Source organism: Vipera berus (assembly GCF_964194415.1).
Source record: "Vipera berus genome assembly, chromosome: 1".
Taxonomy (NCBI): Eukaryota; Metazoa; Chordata; class Lepidosauria; order Squamata; family Viperidae; genus Vipera; species Vipera berus.
Genome location: NC_138202.1, coordinates 238,896,102 through 238,921,751, shown reverse-complemented (window position 1 = coordinate 238,921,751; position 25,650 = coordinate 238,896,102). Strand labels below are relative to the sequence as shown.

General features: G+C 39.3%; 1 protein-coding gene across 1 annotated transcript in view; it reads right to left on the bottom strand.

Moving 5' to 3' along the window:
• Nucleotides 1-24,661, bottom strand: part of MEI4 (meiotic double-stranded break formation protein 4) — a gene marked incomplete at both ends in the record, with an annotated part of 49,480 nt that extends 24,819 nt beyond the window's left edge. The window contains 3 exons of the mRNA XM_081346477.1: nucleotides 13,022-13,557; nucleotides 14,978-15,223; nucleotides 24,583-24,661. Of these exons, the coding sequence (XP_081202603.1) occupies nucleotides 13,022-13,557; nucleotides 14,978-15,223; nucleotides 24,583-24,661 (861 nt within the window). The remainder of the gene's footprint in view (nucleotides 1-13,021; nucleotides 13,558-14,977; nucleotides 15,224-24,582) is intronic.
• Nucleotides 24,662-25,650: the final 989 nt, after the last annotated feature.

Below are 25,650 nucleotides of genomic sequence, written 5' to 3'. Positions count from 1 at the left end.
ACAGTTACTATTATACTATATATTATATGGTATATTATTATATTGAAATGAACCTTTATTGTCAAAGTACAACTATGTATACATTGAGATTAGCTGAGCCTCCCTTTGTGCTCCCACCCCCAACACACAGTGACAACAAACCCTCCATCTTACTACACCATGTGAACCAACTACACCACACACCGGCCTCCCAAGTCAATTCTGCATAAAATTCATAAAAGTTCACAAAAGTTATTTCTCATTCAAAAGCCTAACAGCCCACGGATAGAAGCTGTTTTTCAGCCTGTTGGTGCGGCTGGCTATACTCCTATATCTCCTACCCGATGGTAGGAGAGTAAAGAGATACCGTCCAGGGTGTGAGTCATCCCTGAGAATCTTCCTCACTCTTCCAAGGCAACGAGCCCTGGCGACGTCATCCAGTGGTGTCAGGGGACAGCCCACAATGTCTTGTGCTGTGCTCACCACCCTCTGTAATACTTTCCTATCCGCGGCTGTCAGACCAGCATAACAAACTACAATACCATACGAGAGGACGCTCTTTATAGTAGACTGGTAAAAGAGGGTCATTAGCCATTGTTCTACCCTGTTCTTCCGCAAGACTATTACTATTACTAATTTAAATGATGTGAATTACCAATATTTGTAATAGTAACAATGACAGATTCTCAATACATGTTATTTGTACCATATACGCTTATTGATTTAAGAAAGTACCAATTTTTAAAGCCATCTTCATATTCTCTGCTAAACCTCTGTTGATGACAACAACCTTGTGCTTTACTCTTAAGAAATATACTATGACTATGCATTAATTTTGAATAAATAGCAAAAATGGAACACAGTGTGAGAGTCCTGTTGCTTTGTTCATCTCCAAGTTGATTTTCAGAATTTCAAAATCTCACTCATCTTGCTATCATTCATTTATTTTTAATGGCTATATATTAAAATATTATGAGGGATTCTAAGCTTCCATTGTTTAAACTGGCCAGGTTTTAAATTTTTCTATGCATATAGAGAGAAGATATATAAAATTGATAAACTCAGAATAGAAATCTCAATAATTCAAATGCCTCATTTCATCGAATATATTGACAGAATGGAAACTTTGATCAAATTTAATCTGCTTTTTAATTCAGCAGTATAATTATTGTGCACTTCCATTTTTATTATTGTCTAAAGCTGTTATGGTTTAGTACCTCCAAACCATTTTCCCCAAATTAGTTTCATTTTAAAACCACATAAGTAGCACAGCTATCTAAATCAATGGTATTGTTCTAGATTTCTTCCTGTGCAGCAACTGACCTATATAATTAGATTATTCTTAAGTTGCTGAGAATCAGGCAGTGTACCAATATTTTTATCTGTATTATTCATATCTGCTTATTTCAGTGGGATTTACTCCCACCTATAAATAGAATTATGAGCATCATTTAGACATAACAACTGCAACAGCATTCAGACACTTGTTGGGTTGGGGTGCCCTGCTTCCGGTGAGGTTTTCTCTCCCTGTTCCATCCACCAGTATAGTTAAAACCAGAGAGCGTAGAAAGAGACAGTAACATTAGTATTTGTTTCCTATTCCATTTTTTCCTTTAAATGTTTTACCTTAATGAGTCTAGATTATCTGAAACCCTGCCATTTATGCATCTTAATAATTTATTAATGCTGTGAATTTTGAGTTGGACTATTAATCCTATATATCTTTGTGGACTAAACAAAGAAAGAGTTATATACAAAAAAAATTCTCTTGGAAATCCTTCCCTGGGCTTATTTACCTATAAACAACAGCAGAACATTAAAGAAAAGTCTCATCCCAAAGCATATTAGATACAGAAGCAATTTAACATTCCAGCATAGCTGAGCACTTACTCGGGGATATGGAGGAAGAATAAAGCAATGCAGTGTTAGAAATGGTTAGATCTTTGATTGTACAGGTAACCAATTTATGACTCTAATTATCTCTGGAATCTTCTTTTGTCGAGTGAAATGGTCATTAAGCAAGGGATCATATGATTGCTTTGTTCAATGAATGCAATACCGGCTCCCCCCCCCCCCGTTGTGATCATTATCTGATAGCATGGATTGATAGGCAGAATGCAGGGATGCCTCAGGGTGATGAAGACAGCAATAGCTATAGGGCCCACTGGTATGCGGAAAGCAGCTGTGAGCTGGGAGGCCCTGTCTGGCTATTACACAGGGTCTGCCATTGTGCAGAACACTGCTGAGGGTGCCCAGGCCTTTTTCCCTGTGCCAACAGACCTGGGAGGCTGCTCTCCACCGTACTGTACGCGGGAGGCCTGCATAAATTGCACCAGTACGCATAAAAGTCTCAACTTACTTTGCATTTTTCTGCAACTGCTGGCAGGTATACTCAGCTATTGTGTCCTGCATTCTTTCTAAGGAGACCTACATGCCCAGCTGATGTGCGGTGCATCCTTCCTTATGCCTTTCTGCAATGGGCACCATTCTCACGATTGGAAAGCTCCTATTCCAAACTGTGTGATTCGGAGAATGAACCTTCCAAATGATTGAGAGAATGGCACCAGCTTTTGTCATCATTCGGAAGGTTAGAAAGTTTATATGGGTGGCTGTAGAGCAAGCTAGATCAGTTAAATATACCTTTCCCTCCATTTGTATTAACAAATAAGTAGGTTACTCATTGAAAACTCTATTTGTTGATTCAGGAGACTTTGTAAATTTAATAAGGCTTACTCCTGATTAAGCTTGCGTAAGTTTGTAACCATGTAAATAATACAACAGCAGTTACTTTTTTTCCTTTTCTGAACAATACAAAATCATACACGGAAAACGTTTATCCTTTTTTTCGCCAGGGATAGGTAATATACTGCTAATCCAAAATATCCATAAACAAGAGTGGACCAAAAACTTCACAAATGGTATTTAGACTTTTACAAACAATAATGTTTAATAAAATGCCACTTACCAGAAGTTAAAAACTCTAATGATAAATCATGGCTAAATTTTTACCAATAAATCCTTTCAGTGATGCTTATAATTAATAAATGAAAAAGATCAAAGAAATGAAGAAGGGACAGATTAGTTGGGGGTACAAAATATAAAAGTTAATACCCAAATAATGAAATGAGGCATGAAGAGGATTTGAGTGATTAATTAAATAAATCCCGAGACCATGATATATTGCCTTTTTTATATCAGTAAGCTAACTAGCAAAGGACTACTTACAACAGCATACATTCTTTCATCTGGATTAATGTTCACTCACTTATCTGGACTGATTATGTTAATATATTTACATTCAATCCCTTGGGCATTTTTAAAAAAATATGCTTAGAAGGTTACAAGCATTACTGTTTCCAGGACAGAGGTTTTCTATTATATGAAATATGTATCTAAATAATATCCTGAGTAACTTTTTTAATGTTGAATTTGTTCTATTTTTAAAAACAACTTTAGGTCTTTCCATATAATCACACCGTGTTGGATCAAGATATCTGACTGTTTGAGGCAACAGATAAAGTGGCATTACAATCTCAATGTCACATTTCTGATAGTTGAAATTTCAACACTGATGAAGGCAAACTTTCTTTCAGTTGAGGGCAACAAATTGATAACTTAAGCACATGGAACATTATCAAAAGTTATTTGACCCTCCCAATATTGCTGGGAAAATATTCCTTGTCCTAGGCAACAAGAAAGAACCAACGTTAGAGGAGAGACTGACTGTTCACAATCATGAATTATAATCTGTCAAGTGCTTGCAAATGAATTTGGTTGGCCACACTGTATAAGATAAATCATGGTTTAACTTTCTAATTTCCAGACACACAGTATTTCCTTTTAGTGGACACATGATCTACAAAATAATGGATAGGATTCCAACTTGAATAAGAGAGCCACAGACACAGAGACTGTAAAAAAAATGTTTAGTTTTATATTACTTTCCTTCTTGTTTAATAATAATAATAATAATAATAATAATAATAATAATAATAATAATAATAATACATTGGAAGGGACCTTGGAGGTCATCTAGTCCAACCCCCTGCTCAGGCAGGAAACCCTATACCATTTCAGGCAAATGGCTGTCCAGTCTCTTCTTAAAAACCTCCAGTTTCATGATTTTCAAGAGAGTAAAACAGAATGGTTGGGCAAATGCTGACAGCAGAGTCCAGGGTAGATTCTATTTGCATGCCACTGCAACCTGTTTAAAACCTCACATCTGGCATATGCAATTTGGCTTTCATACAAACAACACAGCATGTAGCAACTGCACCTGGACATCAGCACAAATTGAAATCCAGAGAAAATGTTACAAGGATTGCAAGAAATCCTTTTAGAGTGGGGCAGTTTACTTCACAGATGTTTTTTTTTTACAGCTAAGACAAACAATGCCGCCAGGTGCATTTAAATCATAGAAATACCTTCCTAGCATTCCTTTTTGTAACTACAACATGTATGGAAACAAATATTTTAGATTTATGTACGCCAGAAATGCTACCCCTTTGAGATACCAAATTGTTTTCCAAGTTTGTCTGAAATCAACAAAAGATGATAGAGTATGATTCTACTGGCTATAACAAGGAACTCTCCCTGGTTTAACCAAGCAACCCGGAAGGCACTCAGTGATACAACCTGTAGATTCCAAAGTGTCTCTGGTACTAGAGCGAGGAGAAAATCTCTGATCTCTCCTAATTTGGAACTCGAAGGAAAGACAAAACTAGCTTAGCATTGTAGACACATAATTTTTTTATAATATAAATTAGACGAAACTCAAAATGAGGGCTTAACCCAAGAACTATAATAAATCTTGGAGATATATTTAGCATCTTGCCATATGTAAGGCTACTTTTTCTTCTGATTTAGCCAATCAAAATTTATGGTACAAATGAGTTTTAAGATGGAATAGATACTCTCTTCTATCAAGGCATGTCATGAGGAGCTGATATTTGCTATTTAAAAAAAACAAGTATTACAAACATTGCTCCAAAAAGTGGTGCTCCTAACATTTAAAAACAGAATTATCTCCTGGAACAACCTCTCTTACTTTTTCAATAACATGAGGTCGAGAAATAAGTCAGCATCTAAAGGTCACTAGACCCTGGCCAACAAAGGGTCTGAACCATGATTTCAACATATATTTTTTCTTACATTATATATAATCTGTTGTTGTTAGTTGCGAAGTCGTGTCCGACTCATCGCGACCCTATGGACAATGTTCCTCCACGCTTTCCTGTCCTATATATAATCTAAAAAGGGGTTAATCACATATTCATATTTCTGTGCTGTTGGCTTACAATTTCTATGATTCCAGATATTGGTCATATAGCTAGGGTGGTGATAACTGAAGTAGAACTTCCACCCACTTCTCCTAAAAATATGATAAAGTTATTCTTTGTTTCTGCAAAACAAAGATGTAAAAGACTGTATAATGTTAATTAGAATGAATATGATTAATAATTATATGGAGAGAAACTGCCTGTTAACACAAGTAAGATGAATTTGATTAAATTAACATATTTTCCAGATTAAATCAGCAATGCCTAAAAGCACAACTAGAAATATTCCCCTGGCTTGCATTTTTATACAGGGTCAACAGTCAAAGACTGCTCCTTGTTAACTATGTTGAGCATTAGGTTTTCTTTGCAGAAATATTGTTCTCAAGGTTGTCACTCTTCAGTACAAGGAGCAATGTTCTTTAAATAGATACTGAAACAAGATCTTCAAAATTAATAAAGTTAAATCATATTTAACTTGTAATGTTCTATAAATCACTGAAATTAAATCAAAGAAGAATAACTTTAACTACTTTCCAATTTCATGAAATACAGGAAGAAAGAATCACCATGCCCTTTTTAAAAAACTGGGAAGAAAACGAACTGTATCTTTTAAAGGTTAAGCACTAGACTAGATCATGACAGATGAAAAATATAGTGAAAAAACATGGAGCATTTCAAAGTTTACTGGTGTAAATAAGTTATTTTTATTTACTATATTTATTTAGTGAATGTACTCCTAAATAAATAATCCTAAACCTACCGTATTTACATTTAAATTCCACGAATCATGACCTTAATCAAACAAGATTTCTCTGGTTTCTTTTCTCTAGCTCACATGAAGTAAGAAAGAATAAAAGGTTAATGCAACTTTCGGCAACCTCAGTGCCCCTCATCAAATTCTGATGTTTTACTGCTTTTATCCCCAGCCAACAGATTAAAGGAAATCTAGTCTGTGGTAGTAGCTCCAAAGAAGTTAAAGAACTTTATTGGCTTTCAAAAATACTCAAGAGGTATGTTTACCATGACTTTCCATATACAATTCAGCCATATTTTGTTTTTCAATCTTGCAAGTTATTGTTAGCATATGATTCCAAGGGAATATGTAACACCTGGGGCTTTCAATTTCAGAGCTTTACCAAAGAGGCAAATTCCTTCATACTCAGGTTAGTATTAAACAATTTGCTTTACTAACCACTACAACATATTCATGTCATTTATAAACATAATGCATAAACTGATTGCAAACCAGATTAAAAAGATATATACTTGAAGTATAAACAACCTCTTAGTTGAACCAGTTCTATTATATTCAAATTTCATTGGGAAACTATTGATCTGCAACTTCAGACTGAAAGACCGAAGATCCAATGGCATTATTAGAATCATCCAACTTATTGGTGATTATCTTTATTTTCATAAACTGAAACATATATGGGTGTCTCTAGCAACATATTTACAAGAAAAAAAAGACCTTAACACATACTCATCAATATTTTCATTTACTGTAGTTTTGTATAATATTTCATAGGTCTCAGCCTGGTGCTCGGGATATGAATGACTCTAAACATCAATGGCCATCAGGTGCTTTCCTTGGCATTAAATATCCAGCTCACCGGGCATAAACATACACTCACACCCAGAGGAGTATGGAAAGATGGGAAAGCTTTAGGAAGCCTTTTTACTCTAGGCCCCAAAATGGCCTCTATAAGCTTTCTTAGGGGGAAAAAAGGATGGAGTGGTTACAATCCTGTTTGTTTGGAACTGTACTCACTGGCCCAGAAAAGGGGCAAAAGTAAACAGACCTAGGAGTGTTCTAAAGCAGGAAGAACTAAGATGATGATGATGATGATGATTATAGGCACCCTGGGTACAATCCTAAAACAACTGGAGCACCACTTGAACACCACTGACATTGACAAATTCACCACCAGTCAATTGCAAAAGGTGGTAAGGACTCCATAGGTAGACAAAAATGCCAAACCAAGTCTGAACATCTGGCTGACTGTGCAATGAACAACAATAACAATAATAATTTTCAATTATTTTATAATTGCATATCAAAATCAAATAGCTGTCTGGACCGTTGGTCCTTTGTACCTGGTTATATTCTCTGCGGCCGCTTGCTCCTGGGGAGGAAAGCTATGGCAAATCTAGACAGCATACTAAAAAGCAGAGACATCACCCTGCCAACAAAAGTGCGTATAGTCAAGGCCATGGTTTTCCCAGGTGCAATGTATGGCTGTGAAAGTTGGACCATAAGAAAGGCTGAGCGCCAAAGAATTGAGGCCTTTGAACTGTGGTGCTGGAGAAGACTCCTGTGAGTCCCTTGGACTGCAAGGCGATCAAACCGGTCAGTCCTAGAGGAGATCAACCCTGACTGCTCTTTAGAAGGCCAGATCCTGAAGTTGAAACTCAAATACTTTGGCCACCTAATGAGAAGGGAGGACTCACTGGAGAAGAACCTAATGCTGGGGAAGATTGAGGGCAATAGAAGAATGGGATGACAGAGAATGAGGTGGCTGCATGGAGTCACTGAAGCAGTAGGCGTGAGCTTAAATGGACTCCAGAAGATGGAAGAGGACAAGACTGGAGGAACGTTGTCCATGGGGTCACGATGGGTCGGACACGACTTTGCAACTAACAACAACAAATATTCTCTGTGGCAGTCATTTTATGAATAAATCTCTTCAGAAGTCATTTTGCAAGTTTACCCATAATATTTGAAACATTTGATAACAAATATTGTTGCAACCCAACTGCTTAAAAATAATTATTTTAAATACACATAGGAAGCAGATTCCAAGCTATATCAAACCTAACTTCTTCAAAAAATAAACTCTAAGAAGGTCTAGGATAAATTACATATTCCTGGCCATATTTTTTTTAATCCCATTTATATCCCGCCCTTCTCTGAAGACTCAGGGCGGCTTACAATCTAAGCACAAATCAATGTGCTTAGCAATAGCCTTCATTCTATGTATATACCTGCTTATTAGGGCTTTCAGCCCCCCCACCCCAGCAGCATTATTACAAAGTCAGCTTATTGCCCCCAACAATCTGGGTCCTCATTTTACCTACCTCGGAAGGATGGAAGGCTGAGTCAACCTTGAGCCTGGTGGGATGTGAACCTGCACTAATTGCAGGCAGCTGGTGTTACTTAAGGAGGCATTAGCCCACTGCTCCACCAAGGCTCTAAAAACAAGTGCTATTTATAAATAATTGATTTTACAATTTGTTATTCTGAATATATTAAGAGGTATCTCTTGATAGAAGTGATCTTTAATTGAAAATATGAATCAAACAACGACTTTTGAAGAAGGCAATTTAAGAGTACTACTATGTCCATATTTTTTACTATTCAGCAGTCCAGAATAATGTTCTGTATAGTTTATGCAACTTATTTCTCCATTTCCTTTATTTAAGATGCCACAAGAGGAATGACAGATATCTAATCTATAATTTTTTGAATCAAGAATACTTTTCTATCATTTCACAATCAAGGACACAAGTGGCTCTTTAAAGTCTCATTATCTAAAATTAGCTGGTATGTCCTGCTATTGTGATTTGAAGTTTAGATATTATATTTTGATCACCGACTTTTAGTACTCCAAACCAAGCAAACCTAAGATCTAATTAAAATCTTGTAAAACTTTTATGTTCAGGCAATTTTACATTCAAGATTAATAAGTATTATATAAATGTTCTATAAAATACTTTTTAAAAGTTTCTTAAACCCTATTAGTATCATCCCACTTAATAGGGTTTTCAACTATTATAACTGAAAATCATAATATTAACTATTATGACTTCAATCTGTAAATATTTTAACACCAAAAAGAGTTATCACTTAAATATGAGCCAGCAGTGTGCTGCAGCTGCCAAAAAGCCAACACAGATCTAGGCTTCATTAACAGAGGGATAGAGTCATGATCATATGAAGTGTTGATACCACTTTATAATGCCTGGTAAGGTCACACTCCCCTTCATGGATTACTGCCTTGTCGTGGCGAAGGGGCTTGCGTAATTCAATGAAGCTGTGAGCTATGCCGTGCAGGGCCACCCAAGACGGACAGGTCATAGCCGAGAGTTCTGACAAAACGTGATCCACTGGAGAAGGAAATGGCAACCCACTCCAGTATCTTTGCCATGAAAACCCTATGGACAGTACCAAAAGGCAAAATGATATGACGCTGGAAGATGAGCCCCTCAGGTTGGAAGGCGTCCAATATGCTACTGGGGAAGAGCAGACGGCTAGTACTAGTAGCGCCAGAAAGAATGAAGCGACTGGGCCAAAGCCGAAAGGACGCTCAGCTGTGGATGTGTCTAGTGGTGAAAGGAAAGTCCGATGCTGTAAAGATTTTTTCTCCATAGGAACCTGGAATGTAAGATCCATGAATCAAGGAAAGCTGGACGTGGTCAAACAAGAGATGACAAGACTGAACATCGACATCTTAGGTATCAGCGAACTAAAATGGACAGGAATGGGTGAATTTAATTCAGATGACCATCAGGTATACTACTGCGGGCAAGAATCCCTCAGAAGAAATGGAGTAGCCTTCATAGTCAATAAAAGAGTAGGAAAAGCAATACTGGGATACAATCCTCAAAATGACAGAATGATCTCAGTTCGAATCCAAGGCAAACCATTCAATATCACAGTAGTCCAAGTCTATGCCCCAACCACCAGTGCTGAAGAGGATGAAATTGACCGGTTCTATGAAGCCCTACAGCACCTTATAGAACTAACACCAAAAAATGATGTCCTTATCATGATGGGGGATTGGAATGCTAAAGTAGGAAGCCAAAAGATAACTGGAATAACAGGCAAGTTTGGCCTTGGAGTACAAAATGAAGCAGGGCACAGGCTGATAGAATTTTGTCAAGAGAATACGATGGTCATAGCAAACACTCTTTTCCAACAACCCAAGAGACGGCTCTACACATGGACATCACCAGACGGTCAACACAGAAATCAGATTGACTATATGCTCTGCAGCCAAAGATGGAGAAGCTCTATACAGTCAGTAAAAACAAGACCAGGAGCTGACTGTGGCTCAGACCATGAGCTTCTCATTGCAAAGTTTAAGCTTAAACTGAAGAAAGTAGGGAAAAGCATTAGGCCACTCAGGTATGAATTAAATCATATCCCTGTTGAATATACAGTAGAGGTGACAAATAGATTTAAGGGATTAGATCTGATAGACAGAGTGCCTGAAGAACTATGGACAGAGGTTCGCGACATTGTACAACAGGTAGCAACCAAAACCATCCCAAAGAAAAAGAAATGCAAGAAAGCAAAATGGCTGTCTGAGGAAGCTTTGCAAATAGCTAAGGAAAGGAGGGAAGCGAAAGGCAAGGGAGAAAAACATAGATATGCCCAATTGAATGCAGAATTCCAGAGAATAGCTAGAAGAGATAAGAATGCCTTCTTAAATGAACAGTGCAAAGAAATAGAAGAAAACAATAGAATAGGGAGGACCAGAGATCTTTTCAAGAAAATTGGAGAGATGAAGGGAACGTTCAATGCAAAAATGGGCATGATAAAGGACCAAAATGGCAGGGACCTAACAGACGCAGAAGAGATTAAGAGGCAGAGATTAAGAAGAGGTGGCAAAATTACACAGAAGAATTATACAAGAATGAGCTTAATGTCCCTGATAATCACAATGAGGTGGTCACTGACCTCGAGCCAGACATCCTAGAATGTGAAGTGAAGTGGGCCTTAGAAAAGCTGAGCAACAACAAAGCTAGTGGAGGTGACAGTATTCCAGCTGAGCTATTCAAAATCTTAAAAGACAGTGCAGTAAAAGTGCTACACTCAATCTGCCAGCAAATTTGGAAAACTCAACAGTGGCCACAGGATTGGAAAAGATCAGTTTACATTCCAATTCCAAAGAAAGGCAGTGCCAAAGAATGTTCAAACTATCGCACCATTGCACTCATTTCTCATGCTAGTAAAGTCATGCTTAAAATCCTACAAGCTAGACTTCAGCAGTATGTGGATCGAGAACTACCAGAAGTACAGGCAGGATTTCGAAGAGGCAGAGGAACTAGAGATCAAATTGCCAACATACGCTGGATCATGGAGAAAGCTAGGGAGTTCCAGAAAAACGTCTGCTTCATTGACTATGCTAAAGCCTTTTATTGTGTGGATCATAACAAACTGTGGCAAGTTCTTAAAGGGATGGGAGTACCAGACCATCTTATTTGTCTCTTGAGAAACCTATATGCGGGTCAAGAAGCAACAGTGAGAACTGGACACGGAACCACAGATTGGTTCAAAATTGGGAAAGGAGTCCGGCAAGGCTGTATACTGTCGCCCTGCCTATTTAACTTATATGCAGAGCACATCATGAGAAAGGCAGGGCTAGATGAATCAAAAGTTGGAATTAAGATTGCCGGATTGAGGCCTTTGAACTGTGGTGCTGGAGAAGACTCCTGTGAGACTCCTGTGAGTCCCTTGGACTGCAAGGCGATCAAACCGGTCAGTCCTAGAGGAGATCAATCCTGACTGCTCTTTAGAAGGCCAGATCCTGAAGCTAAAACTCAAATACTTTGGCCACCTAATGAGAAGGAAGGACTCACTGGAGAAGAGCCTAATGCTGGGAAAGATCGAGGGCAATAGAAGAAGGGGACGACAGAGAATGAGGTGGCTGGATGGAGTCACTGAAGCAGTAGGCGTGAGCTTAAATGGACTCCAGAAGATGGTAGAGGACAGGAAGGCCTGGAGGAATGTTGTCCATAGGGTCGCGATGGGTCGGACACGACTTCACAGCTAACAACAACAGCAAGGTCACACTTGGAATACTGCATCCAATTTTGGTCACCACGATGTCAGAAAAATGTTGAGACTCTAGAATGAGTGCAGAGAAGAGCAACAAAGATGATCAGGGGAGTGACTGGAGGCTAAAACATATAAAGAATGGTTGCCAGAATTGGGTATGTCTAGTTTAATGAAAAGAAGGACTAGGGGTGACATGATGGCAGTGTTCCTATATCTCAGAGATTGCCACAAAGAAGGAGTCAAGCTATTCTCCAAAGCACCTGAAGGCAGGACAAGAAGCAATGGATGGAAACTAATCATGGAGAGAAGCAGTCTAGAACTAAGAAGAAATTTCCTGATGGTTAGAACAATTAACTATTGGAACAGCTTGCCTTCAGAAATCATGGGCGCTCCATCACTGGAGGTTTTAAAGAAGAAACTAGACAGTCACTTGTCTGCAATGGTATATGTTCTCCTGCTTGAGCAGGTGGCTGGAATAGAAGACCTCCAAGGTCCCTTCTAGATTCTAATTCTAATTCTATTCTATTCTTTATATTTTAGGTTTCCACTATGTTCCAACACATCCCTTAAATTATAAAGTATTTTCAAATGCTGACATTTTTTTTGGAAATCCTGTCCTTATTAGAAAGCCAAACCACCTGGATATATTATCACCCCTTGAGCTCATTTAGTAGGAAAGAGCTGGATTCTCTTGCGTTATGAAATATTTGAATTTAGATGACACAGGCTAATCTTTAAAATGCATGCATAATATTTATGGAGTACTTCTTGAGCACTGATTGCCCGATTCAGACATATATGGGTTGTACACTATTCACAAACTCATTGCCTTGCATGCTCTCATTCATGCAAAAGGTTAGCTCAGAATTTCCAGCAATGTAAAATGCTTAACATTGCATAAAGAAGTATCATACAACTGAATGGTCATTATTCTTACAAACTTAGAAATACAGTAATTCCTGGAATGTATTTTACTTACTCTGTTGAGATAGCTGCTGTTTAAAATAATTTGTACAAGTCTTTCCATAGAGTCTTCCAACTTTTTTAAACACCTTCCCAATATCCGACAAGAAAAATCAGCATCATTTAATAATTTAGCTATGATAAAAACAGCCTGAGTCATAAAATCTGGAAAGGGTTGTTCAGGAAGGTTATATGATGTAACCAGACCATCAAGTAACTGGGAAAAAGAATTGGACACCACGGAGCAATCCCTTCCAAGTTTCATCAAATCCATTTTCATACTGTTGGACTCTGCCAGATTTCTTATTTCAATGAAATGTTGTAGGAACTGCATGTGCAGCATCACAGATTGATTCTTGCTGGAAGTCAATGTGGGAAGTACATTTGACAAACTGGGAGGGGGAAAACTGTTGAAATCATGTCCCCTGAGACTTAAACTAGGCAGGTTTTCTGTACAATCACTTGAGATATCACACCCAGAGTCTTGAAAAAGGTCACTGCAGTCTGTTGTATTAGAAGCTGCCACAGACTGGCCTGTAAGTGGCAGAATCCCTGAAAGACAAGAAGAAAACTAGACATTCAGTATATTATAATGGATGGAGAACTGGACTCTAAATCAAGAGACCTGAGGCGGAGTCAAAATTTCCTAAACGTTATTATATTAGGCTTCAAAAGCTCCTAATACTTCCATTGATTGTTTTCAATCAATGCCACTGAACAATTAAAAAATCACATTAAAAGTTTTATCTAGTTTTCATAGTCATAGTGTTATTTACTTAAGAGGAAATGACTGCTTTTTCTGCAAGTCTCATCTACGTCTAACAAAGGTATGGTCATTTTGTGCATTTCTCCATTAATGGAATAACATGCAAGCCTCTCTATTATTGAAAAAAATAGTGAAGTCAACAAATAGGCTCTTAACGAATATGGCCCCAGTGTCTTAGACCCTGTTCTTAACCCTATCTCTCAGTCAACAGACCTTCAGAGTACAGGTTTTTCGGTGTTGCTTGTTAGGCATATGGTGATAGCCTACAATGTTGGGTTGAAAATATAGTAACCATGATGCTATGTCTTTAAGATGCTAATTGGCCAATGGGTGTGTAAGTGTTCTCATGGCCATAAGAGGGAGCTAGTAACGTAGCTTCTCTCTCCCTCTCTCTGAATTCACTGCTCTCTACTATTACTGTTTTTGCTCTGCTGTTGGTTTACTACTGTTGTAAATCTGACCTGTGTATTGACTCTGGACCGGTAAGAAGACTTTGTATTTTGGATTGCTACCTGGACTGTTTATTTTTGACTGTGCATTTTTGTTTTTACACCACCTTCAAGTAAACTACTTTTTGCTTTTACAACTCAGTGTACTCTTGTGTGACTTTTACTACTCTCAGTACCCTTCCTTGTCTGTGCAACTCTTTGGTAGCACAAGGAGACCTCTGCACAACAAATTCATTAACATTGCTGTTGAAGCTATCCTTATTTGTGATTTGATCACAAATAAGAGGAGTGACCTGGTGTGTACTAACAAAAAGCTGGCTGGCTTTTAGGGCAGTTGTGTGAATTCAAAGATGCAGATAAGGGCGGGGAAAAACTTGACCAGTTTAATTTAATTGATACAAACCTATGTTTAATAGTAACCCTCTTCTATTACACAAAAAATAAAATTCTGTGGCTACTTTTTGGAAAAACTCTGGAGGCCACATTCAAGGCTTCAGGGGTCTACACACAACAAAAACAAAAATAGGTTGTGATCCCAAAACCTAGAGAAGCTTGCAGCCTGTTACTGCCCAGAGGCAGTGAAGTCAGCAAGATTTGGGCAACTCATCAGTCTTCCTTGCTGTCTAGCTGTGTCTATTCTGCTTTACTTCATTTTAAGCTCAAATACTAACGGTAAGGCGATTCATAATTTCCAAAATATATGAATAACACAATTACTGTTAAAGAGATAATTACTAGAAATACATTTGAAACTTACTGTTTTTTACACTGACTCCAGAAAAACATTTATTCAAAAGGAGCTGTTGCCTTAAATGAAGAACTTCCATTTCTAATACTTTAACTCTCATTTTCCATTTGGAATCCTGTTCAGATACTCGACTGGCCAGGTGTACTGCATATTCTTTGCTGCTTTTATCTGGTGGCTTGGAGCGGATAATTGCTAAAGCCAGTGCCAACTGCAACGTTTTGAAATACCATGTTGCATCTTCTTTATCTTTTATGTCTGTTAGAATGAAAGCAAAACTATATTAGGTACTTCTCTCCAATTAAAAAGTTGCTTTGTATTTTATTTATTCAATGATCTAAAGGAAGTATTTTAGCTCCGGCAAGGCTTATATTCCCCTTCATGGATTACTGCTTTGTCGTGGCGAAGGGGCTTGTGTAATTCAATGAAGCTATAAGCTATGCCGTGCAGGGCCACCCAAGACGGACAGGTCATAGCCGAGAGTTCTGACAAAACGTGATCCACTGGAGAAGGAAATGGCAACCCACTCCAGTATCTTTGCCATGAAAACCCCATGGACAGTACCAAAAGGCAAAATGATATGACGCTGGAAGATGAGCCCCTCAGGTTGGGAGGCGTCCAATATGCTACTGGGGAAGAGCAGACGGCTAGTACTAGTAGCGCCAGAAAGAATGAAGCGACTGGGCCAAAGCTGAAAGGACGCTCAGCTGTGGATGTATCTGCTGGTGAAAGGAAAGTCCGATGCTGTAAAGATTTTTTCTCCATAGGAACCTGGAATGTAAGATCCATGAATCAAGGAAGGTTGGATGTGGTCAAACAAGAGATGACAAGACTGAACATCGACATCTTAGGAATCAGCGAACTAAAATGGACAGGAATGGGTGAATTTACTTCAGAGGACCATCAGGTATACTACTGCGGGCAAGAATCCCTCAGAAGAAATGGAGTAGCCTACATAGTCAATAAAAGAGTAGGAAAACCAATACTGGGATACAATCCCCCAAATGACAGAATGATCTCAGTTCGAATCCAAGGTAAACCATTCAATATCACAGTAGTCCAAGTCTATGCCCAACCACCGGTGCTGAAGAGGATGAAATTGACTGCTTCTATGACCATGGAGACGTCCTCGGACAAATGCTGGCTCTTTGGCTTTGAAACGGAGATGAGCACTGGCCCCTAGAGTTGGAAACGACTAGCACGCATGTGCGGGAGAACCTTTACCTTTACCTTTTATGAAGCCCTACAGCACCTTATAGAACTAACACCAAAAAATGATGTCCTTATCATCATGGGGGATTGGAATGCTAAAGTAGGAAGCCAAAAGATAACAGGAATAACAGGCAAGTTTGGCTTTGGAGTACAAAATGAAGCAGGGCACAGACTGATAGAATTTTGTCAAGAGAATACGATGGTCATAGCAAACACTCTTTTCCAACAACCCAAGAGACGGCTCTACACATGGACATCACCAGACGGTCAGCACAGAAATCAGATTGACTATATGCTCTGCTGCCAAAGATGGAGAAGCTCTATACAGTCAGTAAAAACAAGACCAAGAGCTGACTGTGGCTCAGACCATGAGCTTCTCATTGCAAAGTTTAGGCTTAAACTGAATAAAGTAGGGAAAAGCATTAGGCCACTCAGGTATGAATTAAATCATATCCCTGTTGAATATACAGTAGAGGTGACAAATAGATTTAAGGAATTAGATCTGATAGACAGAGTGCCTGAAGAACTATGGACAGAGGTTTACAACATTGTACAACAGGTAGCAACTAAAACCATCCCAAAGAAAAAGAAATGCAAGAAAACAAAATGGCTGTCTGAGGAAGCTTTGCAAATAGCTGAGGAAAGGAGGGAAGCTAAAGGCAAAGGAGAAAAAGAAAGATACACCCAATTGAATGTAGAATTCCAGAGAATAGCTAGAAGACATAAGAATGCCTTCTTAAATGAACAGTGCAAAAAATAGAAGAAAACAATAAAATAGGGAGGACTAGAGATCTCTTCAAGAAAATTGGAGAGATGAAGGGAATGTTTCATGCAAAAATGGGCATGATAAAGGACCAAAATGGCAGGGACCTAACAGACGCAGAAGAGATTAAGAAGAGGTGGCAAAATTACACAGAAGAACTATACAAGAATGAGCTTAACATCCCTGATAACCACGATGAGGTGGTCACTGACCTCGAGCCAGACATCCTAGAATGTGAAGTGAAGTGGGCCTTAGAAACGCTGAGCAACAACAAAGCTAGTGGAGGTGACAGTATTCCAGCTGAGCTATTCAAAATCTTAAAAGACGATGCAGTAAAAGTGCTACACTCAATTTTCCAGCAAATTTGGAAAACTCAACAGTGGCCACAGGATTGGAAAAGATCAATTTACATTCCAATTCCAAAGAAAGGCAGTGTCAAAGAATGTTCAAACTATAACACCATTGCACTCATTTCACATGCTAGTAAAGTTATGCTTAAAATCCTACAAGCTAGACTCCAGCAGTATGTGGATCGAGAACTACCAGAAGTACAGGCAGGATTTTGAAGAGGCAGAGGAACTAGAGATCAAATTGCCAACATACGCTGGATCATGGAGAAAGCTAGGGAATTCCAGAAAAACATCTACGTCTACTTCATCAACTATGCTAAAGCCTTTGATTGTGTGGATCAGAACAAACTGTGCCAAGTTTTTAAAGAGATGGGAGTACCAGACCATCTTATTTGTCTCTTGAGAAACCTATTTGCACGTCAAGAAGCAACAGTGAGAACTGGACACGGAACCACTGATTGGTTCAAAATTGGGAAAGGAGTCAGGCAAGGCTGTATACTGTTGCCCTGCCTGTTTAACTTATATGCAGAGCACATCATGAGAAAGGCAGGGCTAGATGAATCAAAAGTTGGAATTAAATTGCCAGGACAAATATCAACAACCTAAGATATGCAGATCATACCACTCTAATGGCAGAAAGTGAAGAACTAAAGAGCCTCTTGTTGCAGGTGAAGAAGAAGAGTGCAAAACTTGGGTTGAAACTTAACATTAAAAAAGCAAGATCATGGCATCTGGCCCTCTCAATTCCTGGCAAATAGATGGGGAAGAAATGGAGGTAGTGACAGATTTTATTTTCCTGGGCTCCAAGATCACTGCAGATGGGGACTGTAGCCAAGAAATTAAAAGACGCTTGCTCCTGGGGAGGAAAGCCATGGCAAATCTAGACAGCATACTAAAAAGCAGAGACATCACCCAGTCAACAAAAGTGTGTATAGTCAAGGCTATGGTCTTCCAAGCTGCAATGTATGGCAGTGAAAGTTGGACCATAAGAAAGGCTGAGTGCCAAAGAATTGAAGCCTTTGAACTTAAGATACAGGAGGATACAGGAGGATCTGGACAGACTCGAACACTGGGCACTATCTAACAAAATGAAATTCAATTGTGAAAAAAGTAAGGTTCTGCATTTAGGCAGGAAAAATCAAATGCACAGGTATAGTATAGGTGGTACCTTGCTCGATAGTAGTAACTGTGAGAGGGATCTCGGAGTCCTAGTGGACAATCACTTAAATATGAGCCAGCAGTGTGCTGCAGCTGCCAAAAAAGCCAACACAGTGCTAGGCTGCATTAACAGAGGAATAGGATCAAGATCACGTGAAGTACTAATACCACTTTACAATGCCTTGGTAAGGCCACACCTGGAATACTGCATCCAGTTTTGGTCACCACGATGTAAAAAAGATGTCGAGACTCTAGAAAGAGTACAGAGAAGAGCAACAAAGATGATTGGGGGACTGGAGGCTAAAACATATAGGGAACGATTGCTGGAATTGGATATGTGTAGTTTAATGAAGAGAAGGGTGAGGGGTGACATGATAGCAGTGTTCCAATATCTCAGGGGCCGCCACAAAGAAGAGAGAGCCAAGCTATTCTCCAAAGCACCTGAAAGCAGGACAAGAAGCAATGGATGGAAACTAGTCAAGGAGAGAAGCAACCTAGAACTAAGGAGAAACTTCCTGACAGTTAGAACAATTAACCAGTGGAACAACCTGCCTCCAGAAGTGGTGAATGCTCCAACACTGGAAGTTTTTAAGAAGAGACTGGACAGCCATTTGTCTGAAATGGTATAGGGTTTCCTGCCTTAGCAGGGGGTTGGACTAGATGACCTCCAAGGTCCCTTCCAACATTATTATTATTATTATTATTATTATTATTATTATTATTATTATTATTATTATTATTATTACTATAGTGCTGGAGAAGACTCCTGCGCGTCCCTTGGACTGCAAGGCGATCAAACCGGTCAGTCCTAGAGGAGATCAACCCTGACTGCTCTTTAGAAGGCCAGATCCTGAAGTTGAAACTCAAATACTTTGGCCATCTAATGAGAAGGAAGGACTCACTGGAGAAGAGCCTAATGCTGGGAAAGATTGAGGGCAAGAGAAGAAGGGGACGACAGAGAATGAGGTGGCTGGATGGAGTCACTGAAGCAGTAGGCGTGAGCTTAAATGGACTCCAGAAAATGGTAGAGGACAGGAAGGCCTGGAGGAACGTTGTCCATGCGGTCGCGATGGGTCGGACATGACTTCGCAGCTAACAACAATATATAAAACTTTAACAGTCTTCGTTGTGTTCTACATAACTTTCCCCCCCCCCCGAAATAAAGCAATGACAGCATTGATATAAATGGTTCTTACTGTTTGATCCAATCACCCCTTTTCCTAGACTCCATTAATACTGTCATCCTGCCTCCCCAGAAAAGCCATACACTGTTGTTTTACACAACCATCCTTTCCATGGCAGTTCCAAACTGGATCTTGGATTCATAAACAAGCAATTATAAACTGCTCCATTATCTTTAGAATATGCCCACATCACCACCAGTTTAAGAACCACTAATCCATGTTATACCGCAGCTGCATAGAAATGACAAGCTGATCGTACTATTTTATTTCAGCTAAGGTTAATTTTAAATAAAAAATTAGAATAAATGCCAGTTTTTTATTGCTTCCAGCAATATAGTTGAAGCTACTTATGCACATGCCAGGATCTAAGAATTTAATCTTGACACATGGCAGGTAACCTAATGCCATTTCAGCCAAGAATTGTTATATTGCGTTTACCCACATAATCGCAGGCTCAAGAGGAAAGGACTTCACAGGCTAGCTTTCAAATGGCTTTTCAAATCTTACCCTTTTGCTTATCTGGATGATTAGCCTTCATCTCCTGGAAAGATAACCTATATCCAATTTTTATGTAAAGTGGAGAAATGAGGCGCCCAATTAGTCTTATGAAAATGTAGTACATTTATAGATCTAAATGTATAAAAGATAATGAAAGCGCATAAAGTTCAAGGAACACAATAAAAGAAAAAGAAAATAAAAAATTCCTGTGATCTGTATGTCTGTGTGGAAAGGTGGAGGGGAGTGGGAGGAAAAAGAATGGCCCTTCTTTTCTAAAGGCTCAGTGAGCACACCACAATGTCAGTGGTGAATTAGTATAATGATAGAAAGGCACTATAACTGTTATTAAACATATTAATAATTTACAAGTTACTAAGCGTCACAAAAGGCAATGAGGGGAAGGGAAATTAGGTCCCTTGTCAGCATTCATGACACAAGCAATACCAAACCACGTTATGTACAATGATGTATACAGACTATAGAGATAGCTACAAATCCACTAGGGATGCGGTGGCTCAGTGGGTTAGGACGCTGAGCTTGTCGATCAGAAGGTCGGCAATTTGGCGGGTCGAATCCCGAGTGCCGCGTAGCAGAGTGAGCGCCTGGTACTCGTCCCAGCTTCTGCCAACCTAGCAGTTCGAAAGCATGTAAAAAAAAATGCAAGTAGAAAAATAGGGACCACTACGGTGGGAAGGTAACAGTGTTCTGTGCGCCTTTGGCGTCTAGTCATGCCGGCCACATGACCACAGAGACGTCCTCGGACAAGCGCTGGCTCTTCGGCTTTGAAACGGGGATGAGCTAGTCGGAAACGACTAGCACACACGTGCGGGGGAACCTTTACCTTTACCTTACAAATCCACTGCAGGAACTAGGGCAGGGGTAGGCAACCTCGGCTCTTTTATGACTCATGGACTTCAACTCCAAGAATTCCTGAGCCAGCCATGCTGGCTCAGGAATTCTGGGAGTTGAAGTCCATGAGTCATAAAAGAGCCGAGGTTGCCTACCCCTGAACTAGGGAAATGTAACATTTTGCACAACTGAAACATAATCTTGACAGAAAAATAAAGTGCATTTATGACACTAATGCGTAGTACTTGAAACATAACTGTCCTTTATTCTAGATGGGCAAATATTGGAAATGTTCATGATTAGAACTACCTGAAGAAGAAGAAAGAGTGATATGAGGAATTGTGAATAAAAACATATATTTTCCTTTCCCTTCTAGTTTTCTTTGTGGGAAAATAAGGTTTATGCTACATGCTATGATAGATGGTGACCAACTGTTATTAGCTTAAAATCAGGCTTTGTGTGGCAAAGAAGGACCATATACCAAAAGTTAAGTAGTTACAATTTTGCACAGGGAATTTAAGATCCACCAAAAGACAAAACAGGCATATTGTTCCACAAAATGTGCAACCTCTGGGGACTGGAAAATATTAATCTTATTAAATTGTTGAGAGAGCCAGAATTTTAAGACATAAGAATATATTCCGAACACCAAACCAACTTTCAGTGATAACAGGAAGCAAAGAATATAAGCAATAGCAATAGCACTTATTCTTATATACTGCTTCACAGCCCTCTCTAAGCGGTTTACAAAGTCAGCATATTGCCCCCACCAATCTGCGTCCTCATTTTACTGATCTCAGAAGGATGGAAGGCTCAACAAAGAAAAACCTGGCATCAGTGGAAAATTAAAACTGATTCATAGCTGGGCACAAAATGATTCTAGATCAGGGGTGTCAAACTGCTGGCCCGGTTTCATCATACCAAAGCTGCGCCCATCCCATTGTTGGCAATGCAAAGAGTCGCAATACGTCACAGCACATCACATGACATGGCAAGTTTGAGACCCATGTTTTAGATGCTTAAAGTTAGGTCAGCAAAATTCAGGATCTCATTTGACAGGAATTATATCTGCAATGTGAAATAGATGTCATTTGTCCTTGAATACCTAATATGTTGGACGTCTATGTATTCTCCGTACAGAAGGGAGATACTGTACTGAATAGTGGATGGTATAAAATTAGTATGGTATGTGATTTCCCTATCCATGAAGAATTGTAGCCTTGCTATATTTTTCTCTCTTTCAAACAGAATGTAAGTTGCTGACATAAATATGTCAAGGGGAAAAATCACTCCCACTCATTAGGGCTCCATGGCCAAAATAATCAGTAGCCGGAATTGTGCTTTCTTTGGCAAGAGAACAAAAACTTACATAATCCCCTAACTTATGCTGTTTATTTTTTAAAAACCACTCTTCTGGTTTCAAGAGAAATTGTAGTATTTTTAGGCATTGCAGTAGAAAATTAGATAAGTTAGATAAATTAGATAAAACATGCAGAGATTTTTTTCCTCAGAAATTACAATTTAGAGCCATGTTGGCGCAGTGAGTAAGGCATCAAGCTAGAAACTGGAAGATTGTGAATTCTAGTCATGCCTTAAGCCTAAAGACAGCTGGGTGATCTTGGGTCAGTCAGTCTCTCCCAGCCCTAGAAATGAGGGAATGGCAAGCCACTTCTGAAATCTTTCCAAGAAAACTGCAGGAACTTGTCTGGGCCATCACTAGAAGTTAATATTATCCAGAAACTACCAAAAAGATTACAATTCAGCAAATAATTTTAAGCTTTAATTGATAAGTTTCAGGACAATGTACTTATACTATACTATATATTTCTTCTTGAACGTTCAATCCATTAACCTCACCTTCAATCGTATTTCCTTGTTAGAAAAATAAGCCTCTTCAGTGCTGTCTCATGAGAATATTTAAGAGAATCTAGATTTAGTGAACAGTAACTCTGAACTTCAATGATAAAGCAGCTGGTAAATTAATAAGAGCACAGGGAGTCTATTTCATCATAACCTTACAAGGATGAAAATATGTTTCCCTCATCCAGGTTTGATTTCCAAACACAAATCAATATTAAAATGTTAGCATAAATGTGAGCTTATGTATAAACTAGAAGTCATTTGTATTATCTGAAAACCAGCTATTGTACTTTTACCTACATCAAGTTTCTAGTAGGGATTTTTTAATTATGAAAATTTCAGAGATAACACACAGGGCAAAGCTCTGAAAATCATACTTCTATCCCAAGATTCTGAACGAAATGAGAGATCATTCAGGCTAATAGGAAAAGGTGTCTTGCACTCAAGAGCAATAAGAAATAATTTTGTATATTTTGGTCTTTGGAAAAACACCATTCCTCTGGCTAAGAAAAAGGAGATTGCCTCATTTAAATGTGCGTTTATCATTTTATAAGCATGAAGTAAATATTACAGTGCATCTGAAAATGTTCCACCAATTACTGGTGAGGTTTTTCCCCAGTTAATTAATTTTATTGTGTAATCTGAGGAATCAACTGGATGTCACCATTGTTGAAATTGTGTTTTTCGAAGCCATAAGCATGCTGCATATTGCCAAATGTTAGAAAAACAAAGCTAGCAGTCTCTTCAAAAACAGCCTCGCTGTCAAATCATAGTAAAGGTAATCCTTGATTTACAACAGTTCGTTTAGTGATTGTTTGAAAGTTATACTGGCACAGAAAAAAGTGACCTATGACCATTTTTCACACTTATGATTGTTGCAGCATCCCCATGGTCACGTGATTTACATTTGGATACCTGACAAGTGGTTCGTATTTATGAGTTGCCATGTCCCAGGGTCATGTGATCCCCTTTTGCGACCTTCTGACGAGCAAAGTCAATGGGGAAGCCAGATTCACTTAACAACCATATTGCTATTTTAACAACTGCAGCGATTCACTTAACAACTGTGGCAAGAAAAGTCGTAAAACGGGGCAAAACTCACTTAAATTTCTCACTGAGCAACATAAATTTTGGGCTCAGCAGGGGGTCGTAAATCGAGGACTACCTGTACAGAGCAAGAGTTGTGCCAACCAGGAGTATTGGGGGCTCTCACTTCCACAGCTTGTAATGTGACAGGGGCCCCCAAACACTCAATTCCAAGCGTTCACCCAACATGGCATGGCTCCATGCTGAGGGAAGTGATTGATGGTTGTTTCCCTGCCAGCAGGGCAGGAGGAACAAGCCCAAGAAATTCCGTATCTTGCCCCACATTAAACAGCGTCAGTCAGTGGCCTAGTTTTACTGGCAGAATCAGAATTAGCCAAAAAGGGAAAACGGGTTTAGGCCAGAATGCTTTTCTATCGCCTCAAGCCCTGCAGGATAAGATTTAATCGGGGCCTTTTGGTTTTCTGCCTTCTAACTGATCTGAGGAACTATTTTTCCACATAAGTACACTGGAAGACAACAAATTCCACCTAAGTTATTCTGGAACTGGGATAGTCCCGTGGCATTTCAAAGGCGCCTTGCCAAGGAGGCGGGATTTGAAAACGTGATCAAGGCATCTTTCTTGGCAGAAGCAGCAGCCGCCGGGCATACCGCATCTACTCAGGCTTCCCACTTTTCAGCAGCCGGACCCACACTCACCTGCAGGCCGTCGTCCTGCAGCGGGCAGGCTCTCGGTAGGGCAGCTGTCTTTCACCCAGGAAAAAACGGGGGCCTCCATGCCATTCACTCCTACTTATCCCGGTGCTACACTACAGGCAAGTCCGAGACACAACGCCGCGTTCCCGCCCGCCCGCCCGCCTGCGCGAGGCCCACACGCCTCAGCGAAGAAAAGCGCTCGCGCGATGAAGACGCCGGAGAAAGCAGCTTGGATGGTTCGGGTTGTTCCGCGTTTTGCTAAACTCCGTGCAACTACGGCTTTTCTTTTTTCTTTTTTTTTTCTTTTTTAAAAAAAGCCCATTATGAGTCCCACAAAATCTGATTAAGCGCTTAGAAACGAAAAGAGTTTGCACTTAAAATACCAAACCAAATCAATCCGATCGCTAGTTTGGGGTTTACTGGAGCCTTAACTTAACGAGGGAAAGGTGGAAAGAAGCTGTAATAGTAAACCTCTCTAATCCTTTGAGAAGCAATACAGTACTTCCCGTCAACAGAAAATGTGTGTTTTTTATTTTTTATTTCTTTTTTTTGGGGGGGGGTTGCGGGGGTCTCCTGGATAATAAATCAGGTGATAGCTCTGCAACCTGCCTGAAGCAAATTTAGACACTCAGCCTCTAGTCTAGTGGATATTCGTGTTTATTCCACAAAGGTGCAATGATTTTCATAATCACTGTGGAAACTGAGTAGAATAGAGTTACTTCTGAGGTAATTTCACAGGTTTATAAAGAAAGGCAAACAGCAAAGTTGTCTACAGCGAGAAACAATTTTTTGCTCTACAAAGAGGAAGTATGCCTACTTTTATGGCCAGTGTACTTTCTATCCTATTGTATTTGTGGCACAACAAATGAATTTTTTAAGGTGATCAGCTCGTCCTTCTCTTACTTCCAACTGACTTCATCCTCAACCATGTGAGGTGGGCTATTTGTTCATTGTTGGATTTATAACCACATTTTCTTTCTGTATCTCAGAGCAATGTGTATAGTAGACCCCTGCCCTCTCATCCTACATCAAACAAGTCTGAGGAAGATTGAGCTGGGAGAGATTGACCCA